This window comes from Diadema setosum, chromosome 16 (genome assembly GCF_964275005.1).
Source record: "Diadema setosum chromosome 16, eeDiaSeto1, whole genome shotgun sequence".
Classification (NCBI taxonomy): Eukaryota; Metazoa; Echinodermata; class Echinoidea; order Diadematoida; family Diadematidae; genus Diadema; species Diadema setosum.
Genome location: NC_092700.1, coordinates 29,574,982 through 29,596,126, shown reverse-complemented (window position 1 = coordinate 29,596,126; position 21,145 = coordinate 29,574,982). Strand labels below are relative to the sequence as shown.

Below are 21,145 nucleotides of genomic sequence, written 5' to 3'. Positions count from 1 at the left end.
ATGATTTTGCCCAATATACCTCAATGAAAATATATTTACGACAGGTCATCTACAACTGGCGAACATCTACTATATTATATATAATATATAATATATAATATGATATGTAATATATAATATATAATATATAATATATAATATATAATATATAATATACAACATATATCATATGATATGTAATATATGTTAATAATTATAACATATTACGTATTGATATCGTATATTATATGTTACAAAGAATATATTATATCTCACACTATATACATCAAATAATAATACATTCATGTGATATAATAGTGTGTACTTAATTTATCTCTCTTCGAACCTCTGTCTCTATATATATCTTTTGCAAATTGTGCTGCAACTGCTGCTCAAGATTACGAGGAGAATAAAATCCTAATATATTTTGTGAATGTTTGAGCAATGTTTGAGGAAAATCGGACAGTTTGTTGAATAATCATGAATTCTTACGGCTTTGGAACAGCTCTGGATGTGAAGATTACAACACGAAAACTTACCTCTTTCAGAAAGCAGGGCGAATGATACTACCCTTAACCTATTATGTCAGTAACAAGTAGAGATAATGTGTATTTTTCATGAAAACGATTTTTTTTTTTAAATTTTTGAATCCTCTTTGTGCTGTCTTATATCGTTGAATATGCCTGGCATTACGAACTGTGTAGTAGTGTTATCATCCGGCGGTGTCAAAACTTTTTTCTGGCTTGTCCGATTTTCCTCAATCCTCTCTGCTGTGTTCTACTATCATATCACTGCATTCGTCTCAATTCAAAAAGCATTCAATATTCATGTTTTAGCTCTCGCCAATCATTTCTTGTCCTCTGATCGGCTGAGGGCACTGAAAGTGATGACAAATTTGCATATTTCAACCTTGGAAATCCTTGATTATCCCGTCAGAGTCCAACTTTTTTCCTACGGAAATAGTAACATAAACACACACACACACACACACACACACACACACACACACACATATATATATATATATATATATATATATATATATATATATATATATATGCAAATATATGTATATATTTATATATAGTGCATAATAAGTGGTCAGATGTGAGTCAGATAACAGCGATATCACCTCAGTTCTTTTGCGTCATTAGGGAGCTTTAGATTTTAGACGCGCGGACGTTCAAAGAGAAAAAAAAAATATTCTGAGCGTGCGCAGTAGCGCGGATCAAGTTACTGCGCACACTCAGATCATGGTTTTTTTCTCTTTGAACGTCCGCGCGTCTAAAATCTAAAGCTCCCTAATATGTAAGGAAACAACGCCCTATTCGACAGATCTACACTTCGACGGCATTCCGAGCACTCTCACCTTCCTCGCCATTGTGCTCGCCAACATTAATGCAGTTTATTGTTACATGTTGGCAATAAAATCTCTTTCTACTCAATATAGTGACAAGGCATAATTTAAGTATAAGTCACATTATAACTCTGCCCTCGTTATTCGACTAAGAGCCGATGATGAGTGTAATCCAAGTAGGCTATTTCCACATCACCCCCTCCTTCACGAGAAGTTTGTGCTATTACATGCCTATGTGTGGCTCATTAATTGTGATCTACCGGCAAAAATTACTTACTGTGTCGTTTACGAACTATTGTGCATTCACCTCTCCATGATATATGCACAACTGACTTGCAACATTGAGTTAAAGGACAAGTCCACCTTCATATACATGTGGATTGAGTGAATGCAACAATATTAGTAGAACACATCAGTGACAGTTTGGGGGAAATCCGACAATCCGTTCTAAAGTAATGAATTTTTAACGTATCTTCGACTTGTTGCTGACATATCTTAATGGTAATATCATTCCCCTTGCCTGCTGAAAGAGAGAAGTGGAGTGTTATTTTGTTATGCGAGAAAAGTGAAAACATGTCGAATTTCCTTTATTCTTTCTTTATATCTTTGTACACATGTGACATAACAAGCTATAGTAGTCTTCTCATCCAGCCGCGACTGAGCAGAAACTTCAAAAATTCATAACTTTTGAACGGATTGTCTGATTTTCCTCAAACTCTCACTGATGTGTTCTACTAATATTGCTGCATTCACTCAACCTACGTGTCTATGAAGGTGAAGTTGTTCTTTAAAGGTGAAGTCCAGACCGTTTAGAAGTTAGTCCGTAAACACAGAGTAAATCTTATATAGAAGCGAAACCAAATTATAAAATTGTGAAATTCTCCTTACTCACAAACCACTTCTTGAGCAGTAAATATGAATTTGCAAATGAACAAGTTGATCATGTCACCTTATCACAATTTGCACAATAGTTTGTACACACAATCATTTAAATTACTTTTTCTTTTGGTCAATATACACCACAGTCTAAATTCATTAATATATATATATATATATATATATATATATATATATATGTACATATATATATATATATATACACACACACACACACACACACACACACATATGTATTATATAATAATTATGCTTCGCCCCTTTTGGAAAACTGTGAGATAATGACATCAGCAGTTCCCTTGTTTGCGAATTGATATTTCCTGTTCTAGATCTGGTTTGGAAAAAAAAATAGGAAAACTTCACAATTTAGACTTCCCTGATCTTTATTTTGATCAAATTTTTGCTTTTGTACTTACTTATTTTTCATGGTTCTTTCCTGACTAAATTTTAACCGGCCCGGAATTCCCCTTTAAAATGATCGAGATTGACGAGCGTAGGTAAGGAGAGTCACTGCGTTCCTCTTCGGTGAGGGCGTCTTCTTGATTCCGATATGGCCGACAAAATCGGGTATACTTTCAATTCATATGAGTTTACACATTTTTCGTTTAATCAATGTATTTCATCCATATCTTCCTTTTTGTCTTGACGGCAGTGAGTACAAAAACTACAATGGATAAGTTAAACAGTAAGAGATAAAATGTTGATATTATGAGACCAAAATATATTTCAGGAATTCTGATTCACAATACATTCACCAACACCATGTTTTCCGTCAAACCTTTTCTGTCATTATCTCATTGTATACTTTCCTTTTCATTTCCTTGCATTTCACAACTACATAGTAGTGATAAGATATGAACATATAGAATCACAATTCGTACATGTTGCCAAAAAACCCCAGCAACAGCAATGATATCTAAGCATTTCCATCTCATTGAATGATTTACCCATTATAAAAGATCGAGTTGTATCTGACTCTAGGTTTGGAAACTTAATACATTTGTTCTGAAATCCCGACTGCAAAATTAAGGGAAAATAACATGATTTTATACAATCCTTCAAAATTTAGGGTGAGTATCAGAAATTAAAGTGCCAACCTTCTATACACGTTAATGTTAACTTTGGCAATTAGAGTGAAACGTCACGCTCAGACCGGTAGAAATTCTATTAAACTGGGGCATTGAATAAGAAGAGTATGGAATGTTTTAATGATTCGTATTCTAATCGCCAAATATTATGTAAATTAGATGTCGGCTCTCGCACTGTCCTCAACAAAAAGATTCACCAGTTTCTCTTCTGTTTTGTTTCGTTTTGTTGTGTTGTGTTTTGTTTTTGAGTGACATTAAAAGAATCAGAATCAGATACCGAAAATATAGATTCTCATTAAGAAAAATGAGAATGAAGAGAACATTTCACAACAACAAAAAAGAATAAAAAATAAAAATTCCTGTGTGTAGCATTGTCTCTAACCAGCCGGTTCTTTGATTTGAAGGTTTATCACCTTGGTTACAGAATTATCAAACATTGCTTCAAATCTGGCGACCCTGTTCATGCAGTACTGCAGTTTACCCTGTTTTTTACTTGTAGATTAATCATTTTGGCTACGTATTAACGTCCGACCTTGTTGATTGTATCAGTTCATATTATCACTGGGTATTTGAAAGTGTATTGCCACAATAATCAGTGATAATTGTGCTCCGTACATGATTTTCTTTTCTTCCACTTTCTTCTTCTTCTTCTTCTTCTTTTCTTCTTTTGCCACGATCCCTTTCATCACTATAATCATTAATGCGAATACAGCGTACTACTATCATCATCATCAGTACAACTATCGGTATTACTGTTATCAGAACTACTATCATAACAATGATTTTCATTCAAGCATTTTGTTTAACAAGGCGCCTCGAGTACTTGGCGCTTTCCTTTTTTCTGTCTCTTTTGTCAAAAAAAAAAAATATTTGTCATCTGTCTTACCACACACTCAGAACAGTTCCGTTTCTCATGTGAGTAGCTGTTATTTGAGAAAAATCAATGAGTTAGATAACTATATTCATCGTTAGCATAATGTGATTACGCGCGTAAGCTCGAACGCCTTCTCATTAAATGCCCTTTACATATTAATACCTGCGCGACTTACAAGCTACATCCCATTATGCATATTATTCAAATCATTGTTGAGAGTTCCACCATTTAAAACCATGCTCGTGCGGCCAGGAGCGATCAGCGGTATCTCTTCGCTATCATTAGAGACTCCCATTCCGTTCTTCCACTTGTGAAGGACCCTCGCCCGGTGTGTCCATGTCCTCCTTACACTGTCCAGAGCGAGTGCGGTCGTGTTGGACACGGCTGCCCCGGTGAGGACCACTGCGCAGAGCAAGAGCAAGGCGCGGCGAAGACCCAACACCGTGGTCGCAGGTGTGACGAGCAGCGAGAACGAGCCCCCGAACGAAAACAGAAAGAGATAGAACAAGGCGAAGATGACTGTTTTGCAGTTCGCTGGAGCGAGGTCGGAGGTGACAGAAAGAACAAGCACGGCCGACCAGTCGATGAGAGCTATGATGATGCCGTACATGATGATGAAGGCCGAGGAATCAACGACGTAAGCAAAGGGGCTGACGACAGCAGCAGTGACCTAGACATGAAGAAGAAAACAATTTCTACACATTTGACAATATTCTGTTCTTCACACAAAAAAAGAAGACTTGTAGTATTGAATAACCCTTGTAAAGCACGTTATGATCATTGCAGACAATTGATTATGCGGAATCATTTACTTTCCTATGTCTGTATGTAACTAATCCTGGGTCTATGAGTGATCCACGTTTGTGGAGACCAATGTTGTGTTGCACTATTCTTTTTCAAGAATGGACAGGAGGTATATAGCGACCATGCAACAAAATATATCATCCAGATTACAACAGACAAATGACATAGTTGTAGGGATAGACTGATGTACTAGCGGAGACTTCACAAACAATTGATTATTGACGAAAAGGCATCCGCCTGCAACCACCTACTTATACGAACAAAATAAAGAATATGAGATATTCATGGGATCATTACGTCTTACCGATAGACCAGCTAACAGCGACAGCGTTGAACGACGACCATAGTTCTTCCGCAGACGGTCACTCAGAATCCCGCCGAGGATGCAGCCCAGAAATCCGGCCACCACACCGGCGTAAAAGAGGTTTTCCACATTGTAGCTAACGAAGTAGGTGAGGGTGTAGTTGGCGGCATTGTAGGCATTGATGTACCCGTAGGCTGAGCGACACATGCTCCCCAGAAGCACGGGAATCAGTACGAGCCATGCAATCTGGCTGATACAAGCGCGCTGCTGCTCTATGAAGATCTTCAGGTACGTTCTCTGAAATAAACAACGTCACACACACAAAGAGAGAGAGAGACACACACACACACACACGCAAAGACAGCAATATCAATGATGAGTGGTGATGTGATTTTCTTTAAGGTTGTCTTATGGTGGTTTCATATCAAGCAAAGTATCGAGCAACTAATGATTATCATGTTTGGACATGGTCGCGTCCTTCTCTAAGTCCTTGTTTCGTCTGTGAAAGCATATTCTTGCTTATCTTTGACAAAAAAGACGAACCATTAGACTATGAATTTATTTGGATATCGTTTGCAAGATCTTTTTTTTTTTTTTGTTAAACAATAAAACAAATCTTTACAGTCGACAGTATCCAAACAGAAGGAAACAGCTACTTCGGGTCCCTAGCATTTTAGTGGCCATATTTAAGTATCCAAACTGAAAATATACATCCTAACTCCGGTTTTAAAAGCGTGATACCTACCAACGAGGAACCATTGTTTAAAGTACGTTGCTTGTCCCGGGGAGGCTTAGTCATCAACAAGGCTGCCAGTCCGAGGGCGATCCCGGCTGTACCCGCGATGACGTAACACAACCGCCATCCCAACACGTTGCTGGCGGCGACGAAGAGATACCCGACGCTGTTCCCGGCGACCCGGCCGAACGACGCGGCCCCGAAGGCTACCGCAAGCTCCTCCTGAAAATGAAGACCATACAGACGACTAACACCATGACTAACACCAGGAAATAAAGCCCAGAAAATGTCTGATAACATCTTGTTGTAATGGCATGAAACATTCAACGTTTAAGTATCATAGCACCAATTGTGTCAGCATAATCTATTTGCACAAAAGATAGTTCTTCTGAAAGCACTATAAGGTTGTTTATGAGCATATAACGTGAGTGTAATTATTAACAAAACACAATAAATTCCGTACACACACACAAGTGAGTATTGACCCTATATACAACAATGAGCTAAAGAACCGGGCCTGAGAGCAAAATGTACCAATTTACTTAACTTCCAGTCATCAGGTCAATATGATTGTTACTGGTAGCCCCCTAAGTATACACACCCAATTACAACACAACACAGGCATGACCATGCAGCATATCTCCATTCTACGCATGTAGGTTGGAATCGTTAATAACTCACAGTTTGAGTAGGGTGAAAAGGTTTATTCAAAACAACAATAGAGATTTTTCGTCAAGTTTCTACATGCAACTCTGTCGTTTACTATAAACTCTTTTAGAACCATTGTTGATGATAAACCAGTCTGTTTACGATTTCGTCGGAAACGATCAATTTCAAACATAAACCGTGAATGCGAGTTTTCATAATGAACAATGTGCTTTGGGACTGTTGTCATCTTCCATAAATAAACATTCCTTTTTAGAAGAAAAAATAGCAACAATAGACAGAATAATGGCAGTGTTAAAACTCATACATAAGTAATAACTGCAGTGCATGTGTTTGCACGTGTTCATTTTTTTTTTAATTGTGTGTCCTAGTGCTGGATGAACCTATCGAAGACGCACTTGCTTCAATGTTTAAAAATTAACAAACTTCAAATCTCATTTTAATATAACAAAAATCAAATTTCCTTATTAAGAAGTAATGAAGAAAATTACCTCAAATGTTATGTCCTACAAGAAATACAGGAATGGATTAATTTTCATAAAAATCAAAATATTTGCTTAGGTGTATTGTTTCGGTGAAGTTTAATACGGTTTTAATGTGCTGAGCCACTATCTTATAAAGTATTTTACTTATGATCATTATTGTAGTCATGTACTGCTGAGAAGCTAAAACTAATGTACCGTATGTCCCAAAAAAATTACTACGGTACCCTCCGCAATGATATCTTTAAAAATAGTAAATCAATCTAAATAAAAATTCATGGTATGAAACTATAACTCATTGCCCATATCTTACAGAAAACCCCGTTCGATTTGCTTCAGTGGTCAAAGAGAAATGAGGAATTTTATAGAGGATGTCAGGAGTCTCTTCCCTCCAAGTTCTGTCTTTTGTTCACGCACAAGATCATCGAAGTGCTAAACTTGGAAGAATAAGACTCATGACATGCTTTACAACAATTCACATTTCTCTCTGACCGCTTAATCAAATCGGATAGGGTTTTCTGCAAAATAGAGCTAAGATATTATATTTTAAGACCCTGAAGTAGCATTTAGACAGTTTGATCATATTGGGTGTTATCAACGCGAAAATCTGATTGTATTTTTTTTTTTTAGGACATATTATATATATGTTGCAAAAAAAAAACAAACCAGATTTTCGCATTGATAACACCCAATATGATTAAACTGTCCAAATGCTACTTCAGGGTCTTAAAATATAACAGCTTAGCTCTATTTTGCAGAAAACCCCATCCGATTTGGTTAAGCGGTCACAGAAAAATGTGGATTGTTGTAAAGCATCTCATGAGTCTGATTCTTCCAAGTTTAGCACTTCGATGCTCTTGTGTGTGAATACAATACAACTTGGAGGCAAGAGATTCCTGACATCCTCTACAAAATTCCTCATTTCTCGTTGACCACTGAAGCAAATCGACTGGGGTTTTCTATAAGTTGTGGGCGATGAGTTATAGTTTCATACCTTGAAATTGTATTTGGATTGATTCACTATTTTTAAAGCTATCACTGTGGAGGGTACCGTTGAATTTTTTTTTTTGGACATACTGTGCAGTAGAAAGACATTGCTTTATCAAATATTAAAAAAAACACAAAAAGCATTTTAGTCCCCGCGTTTAGAAAAGACCCTATTCTCGCACGCAAACACACAAACCCACACACACACACACACACACAAACACGCTCTCTCATGATGAGACGCACACACACACACACACACACACATAGAGTAATTACTAAGGACAGCAACTGACGTGAACTATTGCAACATTTTGGTTCTGAGTTTGTTTTTGAAGTTTTAACTTTCCCCTTTCTCCTCACGTGTTCCATACCGGTTTGACGATGAGAGCAATGTAAGCCATTATGAAGGTATTGAAGGGACCAGTACTGAAAAGAGAAACAGGATCAAAAGAAATATATATACACCTAAGTATTTTTACATGTATATCGTATAGTTATAGGTGATATTCACATAATATGATACAATGTTCATCAAATATAATAAAGTATATAATCATGATAAGGTGTACGCTCATACTTAGTATGAGCGTACTGGTATAGCGGTCTGGTGGTGACATGATAAAAACGATATATTATATCATATAACTGTATACATACATACATACATGCACACACACACACACACACACACACACACACACACACACACACATATATATATATATATATATATATATATATATATATATATATATATATATATGTATATAGTCGGTCCTTTAGTCAAGGTTAATGGACCTTCATCAGGGCTGTATTATAAGAGAAAATGACGCCATATAAATGAAAAAATACTTACCCTTAGGATTACAATGTAAGTGTAGCACAGTTGAAACCTTAAGCTCTTGACTTAACTACATATTAAACCGTGATGTTTGGGTCTCATACAATAAAAAATATACTAACGTATAACATACACAACCTAGGAGGTACAATTGCATCAAAAGTTTATTGGCATATAGTAAAAACAAACTGACAGCCACGTAATTATGTGTGCAATATCCGAATATTCTATATCCTAATACGTGTAGTTAAGTACTGATATTAGGATATTCCACAGCTTTAAGCTGTCAGCTTGCTTTAAATATGTCAGTAAAGTTTCAACTTATAATATACACTACCTAGGAGGCACATTAACATTTCACCTTTACGCACAATGATTCAAAACAGACTCTGACTGACAGCCTATATAGCTGTAGAATACCCTAACATTGGTAGGTGAATAAATAGCAAAGAAAAGTGGGGAATGTGCAGTATGCAGTTTGTATTGTTTATGACTGCGGCTGTTCTATATGCCAATGAAGATTTACTGTAAATATGGTTCCTACATCAGGTCGTGTATGCTAGTGTGTTTATAATAATCATATTTTAATCCATATGTAAAATATTTAGGGCCTATATTGATTTTGTATTGTATTGTATTGTATTGTATCCCCCCTTCTGCACCCGCCCCCCCCCCCCTTGTTGCGCTCTCTCGCTTGGGCATAGGCCTACTCCCTCTCCCGAAATATTTCTGCGTTCGACCATGGTATACTACCAGACCCTACATATCCCTGTTGATCTCTTCACTCCCTCAAAAAGGTCCTCTTATTTCCGATTTTGACCCTCCCCCCCCCCCCCCCCATAAAAAGAGAAAGAGAAAAATTGGTGGTCGAGTATACACTTTTATGTTTGGGAACCCTGCAACGGAATAACAAAGTACAACAATCTAAACTATACGAAGTAACAAAGCAAGGACATCCCGTTATACATCGAAATATCAAAACAAAATCAATGCAGTGTGTAAGGTGCAAAATAAGTCTTTGATGGTAACAATACGTAAATTCAAATCACTTGAAATAGGATTATACCCATTACACAATGCAGGGATATCAAAATGACCGAATTCTTCCCCAAGTGAGATATGTAAGCAGTCATTGTCTTATGAATATATCTTTGATTCTTTTAGCTAGAGAGAATTTATCCCCAAGAGAATTTACCGTACTTGTATGCACTTACAAAATCCCAAACAGGAATCGGAGGAAGGCAACCATCCAGTACGAGTTAACGAATGCTGTCCCGAGCGTGCACAGACTCCACGCAATGGTCAGCGAGGCTATGGTGGCGATGTGCGGGACCCCAGCGGCCTGAAGGAGGACGGTGATGGGTACAGCGGACACCCCCTCGATGATCAGATAAACCGGCCCGGCTAGGATATCGTATAGAGTACCCATACCCGTGTATTCAATAGTGCATGCATCTGGTGAGAAGCTGGTACTATTGACGTCACATCTGTTAATTGGATTTGATTTGATTCGAATAGATTTAATGCAATGCGACAAGAGGTTTTCAATGTCTTGTTTGTTATTCAAAGTGCACTAACAAATACGACAATGCACGCATGTGATACAATGACTTCACAATGTCTATTCTACAATATTGTATTAATATCGAAAATTGTTCGCCTTTTAACATAGAAATATTAGAAAAATATATTAATGTTTTGTTATTATTACGAGAGGCTAAGTATTGAAAATCAATATATATCGTTTCACTGAAATTTTAGAATTTTATTTCTTTTGCGAGAGCGTTATGACTGATCAGTCAAAAAGTATAGCACATTGTTAGCCAGGAGGAAAAAAGTAATGAACAAAAGAAAAAAAGAATGGAAAAAAAAAATTGCCGCATCGCAATAATATCTGATATTCCATACCATGTGCATTTGTCTGTTTCCCATTGTCCACTATTTTTTATGAGCGTTTATATCAGGTCATCTCAATCAGCAGGTACCTATACTCTTTCCATTTTACAACATCATCATTGTTAAGGAAAAAATATTATGTCTGTTTATACTTGCATTCCATTTTCTACATAATACTTTTTTCCATTCTACAACATCACGAAAGGGAGGATTATTATGACTGTTATATTTACATTATACTCTTTCCATTTTAGACCTATAAAAGGGAGAAATATTATGCCTGTCATATAGATTCCATTTTCTTCATGTTATGCTCTTTCCATTTTACAACATCATCATTGTTAAAGGGAGAAATATTATGCCTGTTAGGATCACATTTACATTCTATTCTTCTTCAATCATAACATTGAAAATCATAATATTGAACTGAATGTATATTGACCGGTTTATTAATTTCTTTTTCTTTCTACTGGTACGGTGCCTACATAATATACTTCATACAATACCATATGCAATACTACAATTCCAATACAATAACATATTAGAGTTGATATGGTATATACATGGTATATCATGTCTTTTCTATTTCAGTATGAAATTCATGATCAGAATCAATATCGCAAAAATAGGAATATCATATTGTATGCAGAGACATACAAGGTATTATCAATGACAAGTGAAAACTCATTGGATGCCTATGTAATGCGTTTTCTTATTTGCATTTGTGGTTGACATTGTTTTCATGTGTATGTGTGTGTGTGTGTGTGTGTGTGTGTGGGTGTGGGTGTGTGTGTATGTGTGTGTGTGTGTGTGTGTGTGTGTGTGTGTGTGTGTGTTATTTCTGCAGGTTGAAGAATTCATTAAAGGTACTGTTTACCATTGGGAGCTGCAGTGGTTTAAAACTGTTCGACTTATCACTATCTTGATGCATATATGTGTAGGTCTGTTGTATCAGAAAACATTCTACCATATAAAAATTCTGCAATAAAGCCTAAGATAGAAGGAGATATCACGATTTTTCTCACAAAACCATAACTGTAGACGGTTTAGTCTAGAAACAATTTTATTATAGCTATTGACTATTGTTCGCATTCTGTATATCTAGCAATACTTAAAACATTGATTACACTGATTAATTCTTTTTACACTCCCATGTTGTTTTCATCTCTAACTCACATTTTAGAACTATTTTGAAGCACTAAAGCTGGGTTTTTGTTTCTTCTGCAAATGGTAAACTATGCTTTTAATATTTGGATCTGGTGATATAACGAAGTGATGAATTACAGTGCATAACGTTTGTTCTGCCAATGCTGAGTAACTCATAAGAGCATAATAATAAATCATTACACAATTACGCCCGGAACAAAAGAGATCTATATTTCTTTCTGTATATGCGTACTTCATAGGTCCAGGAGTGCATTAGTGTCAAAACTATGTCGTTTCACTTTTGAACACCTTACCGTCCAGGCAGAGTGCAGAATTCGTCATACGTGATGTTAAGATTCCTCGCGTAGAAGCTGGCCAAGGTTTCGTTTGTCACCATACAAGCTGTCGCCCCAAATTCCAGGTCATTGGCCATCCCGAATATCGTCCCAACCAGCAGATACCTGTTCGTTAATAGCACTATGAAAATTATCATGATAATGATGCTGACACTACTACTCTTAGTGATAATATCAATAACAATAATATTGATAAATTAATAAGTAATGGACATGAATTAGATACTGGACATAAAAACAAAACTAACGATGATAAGAATAATTAGCTTAATAGTTTTGATCCTAGTGAAAATGAATTAAGTACACGTTGTATGATGATAAACGTGATAATAGTGGTAATACTAATAAATAGTACAATGATATTGAAAGTAGTGGCAAATATCATGCTGCCCATACGGCAATTCCTTTATCACTCTGTGCAATGAATTAGATTACACTGACCTACAATAAAAAGCAAAAACGAGCGGGTAAATTTGATACGAGTAATAAAGGTATAGTGGGGAATGGGCAGTATTATATTTGTTATTACTTCCATCATTTTTATTATTGATATGTAAGTATTGCCCTTTTGTATGTTACAGTTCGTTATAAGGAAGTTTCGTTATTCCATTGTTAATCCGAAAATGAAATAAAGTTCGGCATTCTGAAGAATTGTTTGGCACACATTTTTTTTTCCATTTTCGCATCAAGATTAAGGAAAGTTATGTTATTTTTAGATAAGCAAACCTTCGGAATAACGGCACAAATGTTTTGATTGATAAACCTTAAATTCATTTTTTTTCCCTTAATTATCAAACATCGAAGCATAGCGCGTTTACGTCTTTTTTTTTTCGGAATGACGAGCCTTCGGAATAACGAACATCACCGTTCATCAAAATCGGCGTGACAGTGAGATTGTGCCGAAAGGGACTATAAAATATATCTATTTAACCAGGTCTCCTTTCTCTCCCTAAGAATCATCGATATTGACATTCAAACTAAACATAATCATTACAAATCAAAGCCACATAATAATAGAAGTGAATTAAAGACCGATGTGAAGGGCTTGCAGGATCTCAAATTTGCTATTGTTGGGTTATGTAGGAGACAAAGTTTTTAGAAGGCATAAAAGATATACATGCTCGAAAACAATGTAAGACTCCGAATAGATCCGACAATCATGCCGGAGAGAAAGGACAACTATACTCTCATACAAGATAATTATAAACAAACATAATATTTGATCAGATCAAATGCGCGAAATGATTGAGATGAGAGAAATTCTTTTACAGAATGGTTTTTTTTTTTGAATTGATTTGAAACTTCTTTGCTGTTTTATAGTAAATTGTATTACGTCCAGTCGACTTAACGAAATTACGGACATACAAATACAATATTACACTGTATACATAAGATATGTCTGTGGACCCCTCGAAAGAAAAGAGTAATAATCAATTTTCCAAAATCCTTCATTAGAAATATCCGTTCTGTCACATGTTATAATCTCATGCTCCGTAACTTGAACTGCTTTGTGCCAGAATTGTCATGCAGTGTACCAGGTATTATATACTAAAGCGTGTTTGTAATACAGAACCGGAAATGATCTTGATACTGAGTGATTTATGCATACCTGCACGTCTTACGAATCAGGGTGATGTTTATTTTATTACACACACTCGCAAAATACTGGAATATTTATAGAATTATGTGTACACACACATTCTCAATACGTATATATTTGTCTTTATTTTCTTACCATTGTGACAGAAAACATCAACAATATGGTGTATACGTGAATATATTTTACTGGATTATAGGAGTTGAATAACTTTGACCAAACAAAAACAAAGCTGCTTTCATGAGAGTTGACTGGTAATACAATAATCTCATATTTCATATCTTTTATAGTGTATAATCAAGAATAGTTTAGTACCACGTATTTAGATCTGTTGTTAATACTAATAACGTTGAATGGCTGAGAAAGTGTGTATCACGTGTTACAAAGCTGACCGATTACCCAGCATGTTTTAAGGGTATTGCAAAGCAGACTGAAACTTACATTTTATCTCGAATCTGATATCTCATCTCGTGTTAGTGAAGGCAATCGGAAGTAATAAACTGTCTTTCAATGACAGAAAGAAAAGTTCAAAGTTTTCTTTTTTTTTCAGGCAAAATGTTTATTATTGGAGTATTGCTACGCAAGTTATACATTGTGTTAGTTTTTCGCCCGTTTTTTTCTTTTATCGCAGGATACTTTCAGAGTGTCTAAAATACAATTGTCTTTTTTCTTGTTTGGTTAAATAGAGGATAGTGCTTATATTAACAAGAAAAAACTAATTGTTGAGAGACAACATCTAAATAATGTAGAGATAGATAGCGGAATAGTCAGTCTATTCAATTTGTGTACATTAAAACTACTAGTATGCTTCTTCTCAGTTATGATCAAATTCGAGAACTTGGTGGCAAAGGGTAATCACACGAGCCCGACACCCAGATGCCCAGTAGTCATACGGCCCATGGGTTCGATATTGAAAAAAGATCCATCAGTCATACAGCAGCCCAGGAGTCATACAGTCCAGGAGTCACACAGCCCGTGAGCTCGACACCTATGCCAATAAGGCCTGTGATATGAGTTTGACATTAGGCAAACAAGGCCCACGAGTCCGACACTTGGAAAAAAAAAAAAGAAGACCAACGAGACCGACACTCCAGGCTGTGATGAAATGAGACAAATGATTTGCATAGTGTCGGACTCATGGACCCTTTTTTGCCTAGTGTCGCACTCTTGGGCCTTCTTTGCATAGTGTCGAACTCCTGGGCCTTATTTGCCTAGTGTCGAGCTCGTGGGTTGTATGACTCTTGGGACAGGTCGGACTCGTGACGTGCACCTGGTGGCAATACCCGTGACTCTTAATAGCACACCACACTTCCAACACGTGTAGCAATATACATTCAAAGTGTTCCTATCACTCACTATTTCTTATCTACCTATATAGGCCTACCTACCTATCTATCTATACACAAGTATCTATCTATCTATCTATCTATCTATCAATCTATCTCTAATATATATATATATATATATATATATATATATATATATATATATAGATAGATAGATAGATATACTGTACTAGGTACAGTATAGTGATACTATAGTTTTAATACGTAGTCACATGTCCAAGGAATGTGAATTTCCTATTGTAATAAAACTGCCCTTTTTATAGCTTGTATTTCGTTCCGGATGAACTCTTTCGACTGTCTCCCCTCCCCTTCCTGCGCTGAGAAAGGAAATTAACTGATTCGAAAAATGGAGAATTGATGGAGTCTAAAGAAAAATGTAAATGGGAAGAAATCATCTTTTAAAGACCGATTATCTCCGCGAGAACTTCATTATGACGAAGCTGAAGCTGGGCAACACACATCTTGAGCTTTCAAATTCCATTTAAAAATTACGAGTCGAAAACTTAATCGGATAATACCCCCATGCAATCATCTCAAGCATTTTTTGACTTCCTTTCAGTTTGAAACGAAAGGGAATTTCAAGACATATGATACATTTTTGCTTCTAAATAATTTGTGAGTGGTATACACCAAGGCAGCAGTGATTTTTTCAGCCTATTTTTCAGCGAGATGAAATCGGAAGATATGTCAAAGGAACCATACGTTTTCGATTCTTGTAAACACTTAACTTAGGTCAATATCCAACCGAAATAAACTCATATTATTCTAATAATATTCCTTTTAAAAAAAATCTCAATCTGCACAGCTGCAGCTGCATCAAATGTTTACTGAACTCAAAAGTACAAGATAAAGAAAGAGGTAGCTGGAACTTTCGAGTCAAGGCAACTAACTATACAGACCTACGTTTCGTGAGGAATAAAAGTGCAATAGAATTTCATTGCATATGAAATAATGTGTATGATATGCGTGTAATCATAAAGTTATATATCAATCAACATCGCCTTGGGGAATATACCTCAATTCGGGTACTAATTATTGTGGACCTGTGGGTGTATCATATTTCCCTAGTTTTTGCTACGCTTTAGCTGGAACTTTTCGCCTTCTCACATAATATCCCTGTATTGTTTGACTAGACGCCTGAAAAATACGTCTAAAATTAGATTTAGGCCTATATTGCATCTGGGAATTCAATTAAGGGATATTTTGTGATACGTGTTGTCCATGGGCAAAACTTGTAGTTTATTTTCCACATGATACCAGGTTCGAACCCTGTCTCAGGCAATTTTTTTTCTCATGTCTGTTCCTTGATAAATATCTCCCATAAATGCAACCCCAGTTTAGTTATATACCAAAATGCTGACAACCAAATACTTTGACGAAAAAAAAAAGAGAAGGCGAGCGAGATAGGAAAGAGAGAACTTACTGCTGAGTAAAGTTTGTTAGGTTCAGAATCGTCGCTAGGGTGACGGCATACACCTTCTTGGTCCAGGTAACGTCGTCATACTCATCTTCAATGCTCCTTTCGACACCAGTGGTCTGCCGCTTCATCATCAAAGAAAAACTGCGCACGATGATAACGCCAGCATCCGTAAGAAATACACTTCTCTGTACACAGGATATGCAGACGACCTCCTGTCACATGTATCGATACGTATAGCAATCGATTCCTTTTCGAAAAATCGAGTTCGGTCTGACCGAAGGCCTAGCTGATATTCTTGCCGATAACAATTCCTTTCCTGGTATGATCTCGTATTCGTGCGCTACAATCCAACACGTCTAAATATCCCATAAGACGATTGAAAATATCATCTAGTCAATGCTTGGGGCGAGGCGCATACAGGAACATAAAATTTGTTGGTCGTCAACTGGTCATAGAATCAAAAGGGGGGGGGGGGGGCACGCTAGTCTTCACCAAGGACTTTTACTCGATTTATTTCCGAATATGCGTTTTGCTCATAAATTCCGATTCTAGCAATATTAATGGAAGAGGCTAGAGTCACAACGTCACCTGACGAAAGATCTTATATGCAATAAACGCATGTGCAGTGTCTATCTCTGTCAAGATGTTTTGCTGTTGTTGTCTCTTTTTTCTTCATTTTCTGAACTTTAGCTTTGATCATATCCTTCGTTGAGGACGAGTCCTGAGTATACTCGGGCAAGTGTCTATGGGAAATGAGTGTTGCAGCAAAATCAGCCCGTCCTCAACGGGTTAGTGAACAGGAGGCTGGACAGAAAAAGCTGCAGAGAATTGAAAAAAAAAAAATAAAACTACGTAGATTTGTATGAGGGGATTCCAAGAGAAATTGAACCGCATATCGATAAATTGTCACCCCTTAAACATGCTAGACAAAAACTGGACTGACCAATTTTACTGCAGGCCAACAAGCGATACAGTTTACAAATGAATCCTCGTCATGTTCTCATCTTTGGAATTTATATTCTATTACTACTTTTACTCAAAGAAGCTGGTGTACTTAATGGTTTAAAATAGTACATCGGAAAGGGAAGTGCTGTCAGAGTTGGTGAGGGAAAAAGAACCTAACTTATCTATCAAAGTGGCAGGTTCAATTTCATTTAAAGGACCTGTACAGTACTGGTTGAGGTGGGGATTCATGTTTTGAACATTCTTAAGTGAGATAATGAAAAGCCTCTTATGAAATATGAAAGAGCATGTAATTTTAAGAAGGATTCAACGTTTATTTGATGAAAATTGGTTTTCAAATGGCTGAGATATCCCAAAAAAGTGCTAATAATAAAAGGCGACATGCCACAACTTTATTAGGATCTCTTTGTTTCACCTTGTTTTTGCATACCTCCGCCATTTCAAAGCCGATTTTCATCGAATAAACTTTTGATACCCCTTAGAACTGCATGCTCTTTGACATCTCATAGAGTGGTTTTGGAATATCTCGCAAAACGTTAAAAGCTAAATCCTCACCTCGACCAGAACTGTACACACCCTTTAACATACTTTCCGGAACTTGCCAGAGCTGTTGACTGCAAAATGAAACAATCATATCCGAGGGAAAACCACTATATTACCCAATAACAAAATACTGCCATCTGGAATACATCAAAATTGAATGACAATGGCTGGTTAATTTGATTGTCCCCCCCCCCCCTATGTTTACGGAGGTAAACTTGACCACAGGGCGACTTTTATACTTCAAGATTGAATGGAAATACGTACAATTTCTACTGAGAACGAAAGTAAACTTTATATGAACGCATGGACGCTTTCTCTGCATAAGTTGCAGGTAGTTCGAGCTTGATAGAATGGTTAACTGTGACCTGCAATATTACTTGATTTTTGTGATAAGATGAGTAGCAATTTAACGGATGTTTGAGTGACTCGCGACGAGAGTCAATCATTACACACACACACACACACACAGGTACATTGTGGAACTATCCCGTTGTGTTCGATCTCCCGTAGACGAATAATGTACAATGTACAACTGTACTCCCAAAATGTCAAATTTTACTCACATAGTGCTGAGCGACACACAAGTTGAATACCCCATCACAATGTACCTCTTGCTCGTCCACATCAGACAAACAGACATACACACACACACACACACACACACACACACACACACACACACGCACCAACACACATCTCAGGGGCGGATCCAGGAATTCTGTAAAGGGGAGGCGCCTTTACAAAATTAAAGTGGGGTGCAGTGCCCTCATTTTTTCTTTTTATTTCTTTTGTTAAAAAAAAATAAAGAGGGGGCACAGACCCAGTATGCCCCCCTCTGGATCCGCCACTGCATCCATCCATCTATCTATCTATCTATTTATCTATCTATCTATCTATCTATCTATCTATCTATCTATCTATCTATCTATCTATCTATCTATCTATCTATCTATTTATCTATCTATCTATCTATCTATCTATCTTAATACATACATGTACTTGTGTACGTATTTATACACATTGAAAATAATACGCCTGTAGGCCCTACACTGTTGATACAAATACTACTGCTGGTTGATACTGTCATTGACAAAGATGGTTATGGATGAACTATAAGCTGAAAAGATTGAAATAAAAACCTTGCGTCTGCCAGATCATACCACTAACTGCCCTCTGCCGATGAAACTGTCACGCATGTCATATAACTAATGTACTACCTGCACTTTTCCCTTCACCGTCAATACCACAATATCATAATGGTAACTTTCTCCATCAATGTCAGGGACAACCAGCCTCCTCCCCATTTAACCACCCGTCCCCCCCCCCCCCAAAAAAAAACAAAAACAAAAACAAAAACACACACACACTTTTGGCTAAGAGAAAAGAAAAGGGGGGGGGGGAGGTGTAGACGAATATCATAACCTAGCAAAACCCACGACTTTTGGAGGGTTCTGCATGGAAAATCTCATCTATAAGGTGGGGGGGGGGGGGGTTGGCAATGATCCCTAACCTAGCCACAAACACCCCCCCCCCCCCCACCATGTGCATGAGATTCAATGAAATCCTTATGGTTTTACGTTGACAATCCATAAATGGTAATTACATGTACATGTACTAAATATACAGTGGTTTGATTTGTACTAGTGAAGTGAAGTGAAAAGTGAAAACTTTTACTATTATTATTATTATTATTATTATTATTATTATTACTACCAGTATCCTTTCCCCAAAGACCGTAATACGGACAGTGTGCCAATGATACACAACATGAATCTGAGACAATCTGGTATAGTCTCAATGATGATGTTGTTATGAATGGTAAGGAGGACAAACTGAAAAAAAAAAATAAAGCATGGACTGTGAAGAAAGAGAATGCATGACAAAAGAACAGGGACTCTCATCAAGTATAACGATAAAGCCATGGACAAAATATCACCCAAACCCGAAACAGAGCGCATCACATAAAAAGTATCACGCAGGGCACCTCCACATACATTGTACAATAGATCAGTCATTTATTCCACTACAAAGGATAACAATAGTTAATGATACACTTCTAGTGGCAGGGAAACGTCCATACTCGTCGCTACGGCAACCATTCATAAACAATAAGGGCAGGTAAACTCCTTCACTCCACAGGGGCCTCATCGATATAATTATTATGTAACTTTTCTCTACCAATTCTGGCCACAACCGAATTTGCAAACGTCCTTTTCCCAACTGTTGACACACAGGACCTACCATTCCAACCCTGCGTGCAGTTAAAGAGTTGTCACCTCGTGTGTTGGATGGTGATAGAGACTATAGCAAATACCATCATTACGTAATAGATGTACAAATACAAAATACATTTATGGTTGCAATTTTAACGAGTGGGTGACAATGTACAATATACTTTTCTCCTTACGCTCCACAGTTCTTTCCTTGCTACATTTCAAAAACACATATTGAGATGTCTGTTTCAAAAACTTCAAAAGTCTTCTGCAGTTTACTGTACTCTTATTACAGTCAGCTGATACACTGTGATAAAAATTAAAAAAAATATAAAAAAAATATTGAAATCAATGAGGGAGTATTTTGGGAATGCACACTTTCCTGGACAGCTCACACTGTATACACCATGGACTTTGAACGTTTGTTGCTGTGAGAATACAAGAGTATAGCAATGTTCGCCCGGAGGTGGCATTCATGAAAGGTGAATTGTCGCTTGTGCTTATCCCATCTACTCTGGTTGCCATGACACCAAGTGAGGTGACAAGGCTGAAATGGGGTTAGGATGAGGATTTCATTTCTCTCTGTTTTTGTTGTTGTTGTTGTTGTTGTTGTTGTTGTTTTTGTAAAGATTAATGACTCACATGAG

General features: G+C 36.9%; 1 protein-coding gene across 1 annotated transcript; it reads right to left on the bottom strand.

Annotated features, from left to right (window-relative positions):
• Positions 1 to 4,373: 4,373 nt before the first annotated feature.
• On the bottom strand, positions 4,374 to 16,907 carry LOC140239800 (uncharacterized). The gene is made up of 7 exons (XM_072319619.1): positions 16,783 to 16,907; positions 12,375 to 12,521; positions 10,233 to 10,505; positions 8,549 to 8,603; positions 6,049 to 6,261; positions 5,304 to 5,600; positions 4,374 to 4,865 (listed from the first exon to the last, which is right to left on the bottom strand). Exons 1-7 carry the CDS (start codon positions 16,905 to 16,907, stop codon positions 4,374 to 4,376), a joined length of 1,602 nt encoding a protein of 533 aa, XP_072175720.1.
• Between the last annotated feature and the right edge of the window lie 4,238 nt (positions 16,908 to 21,145).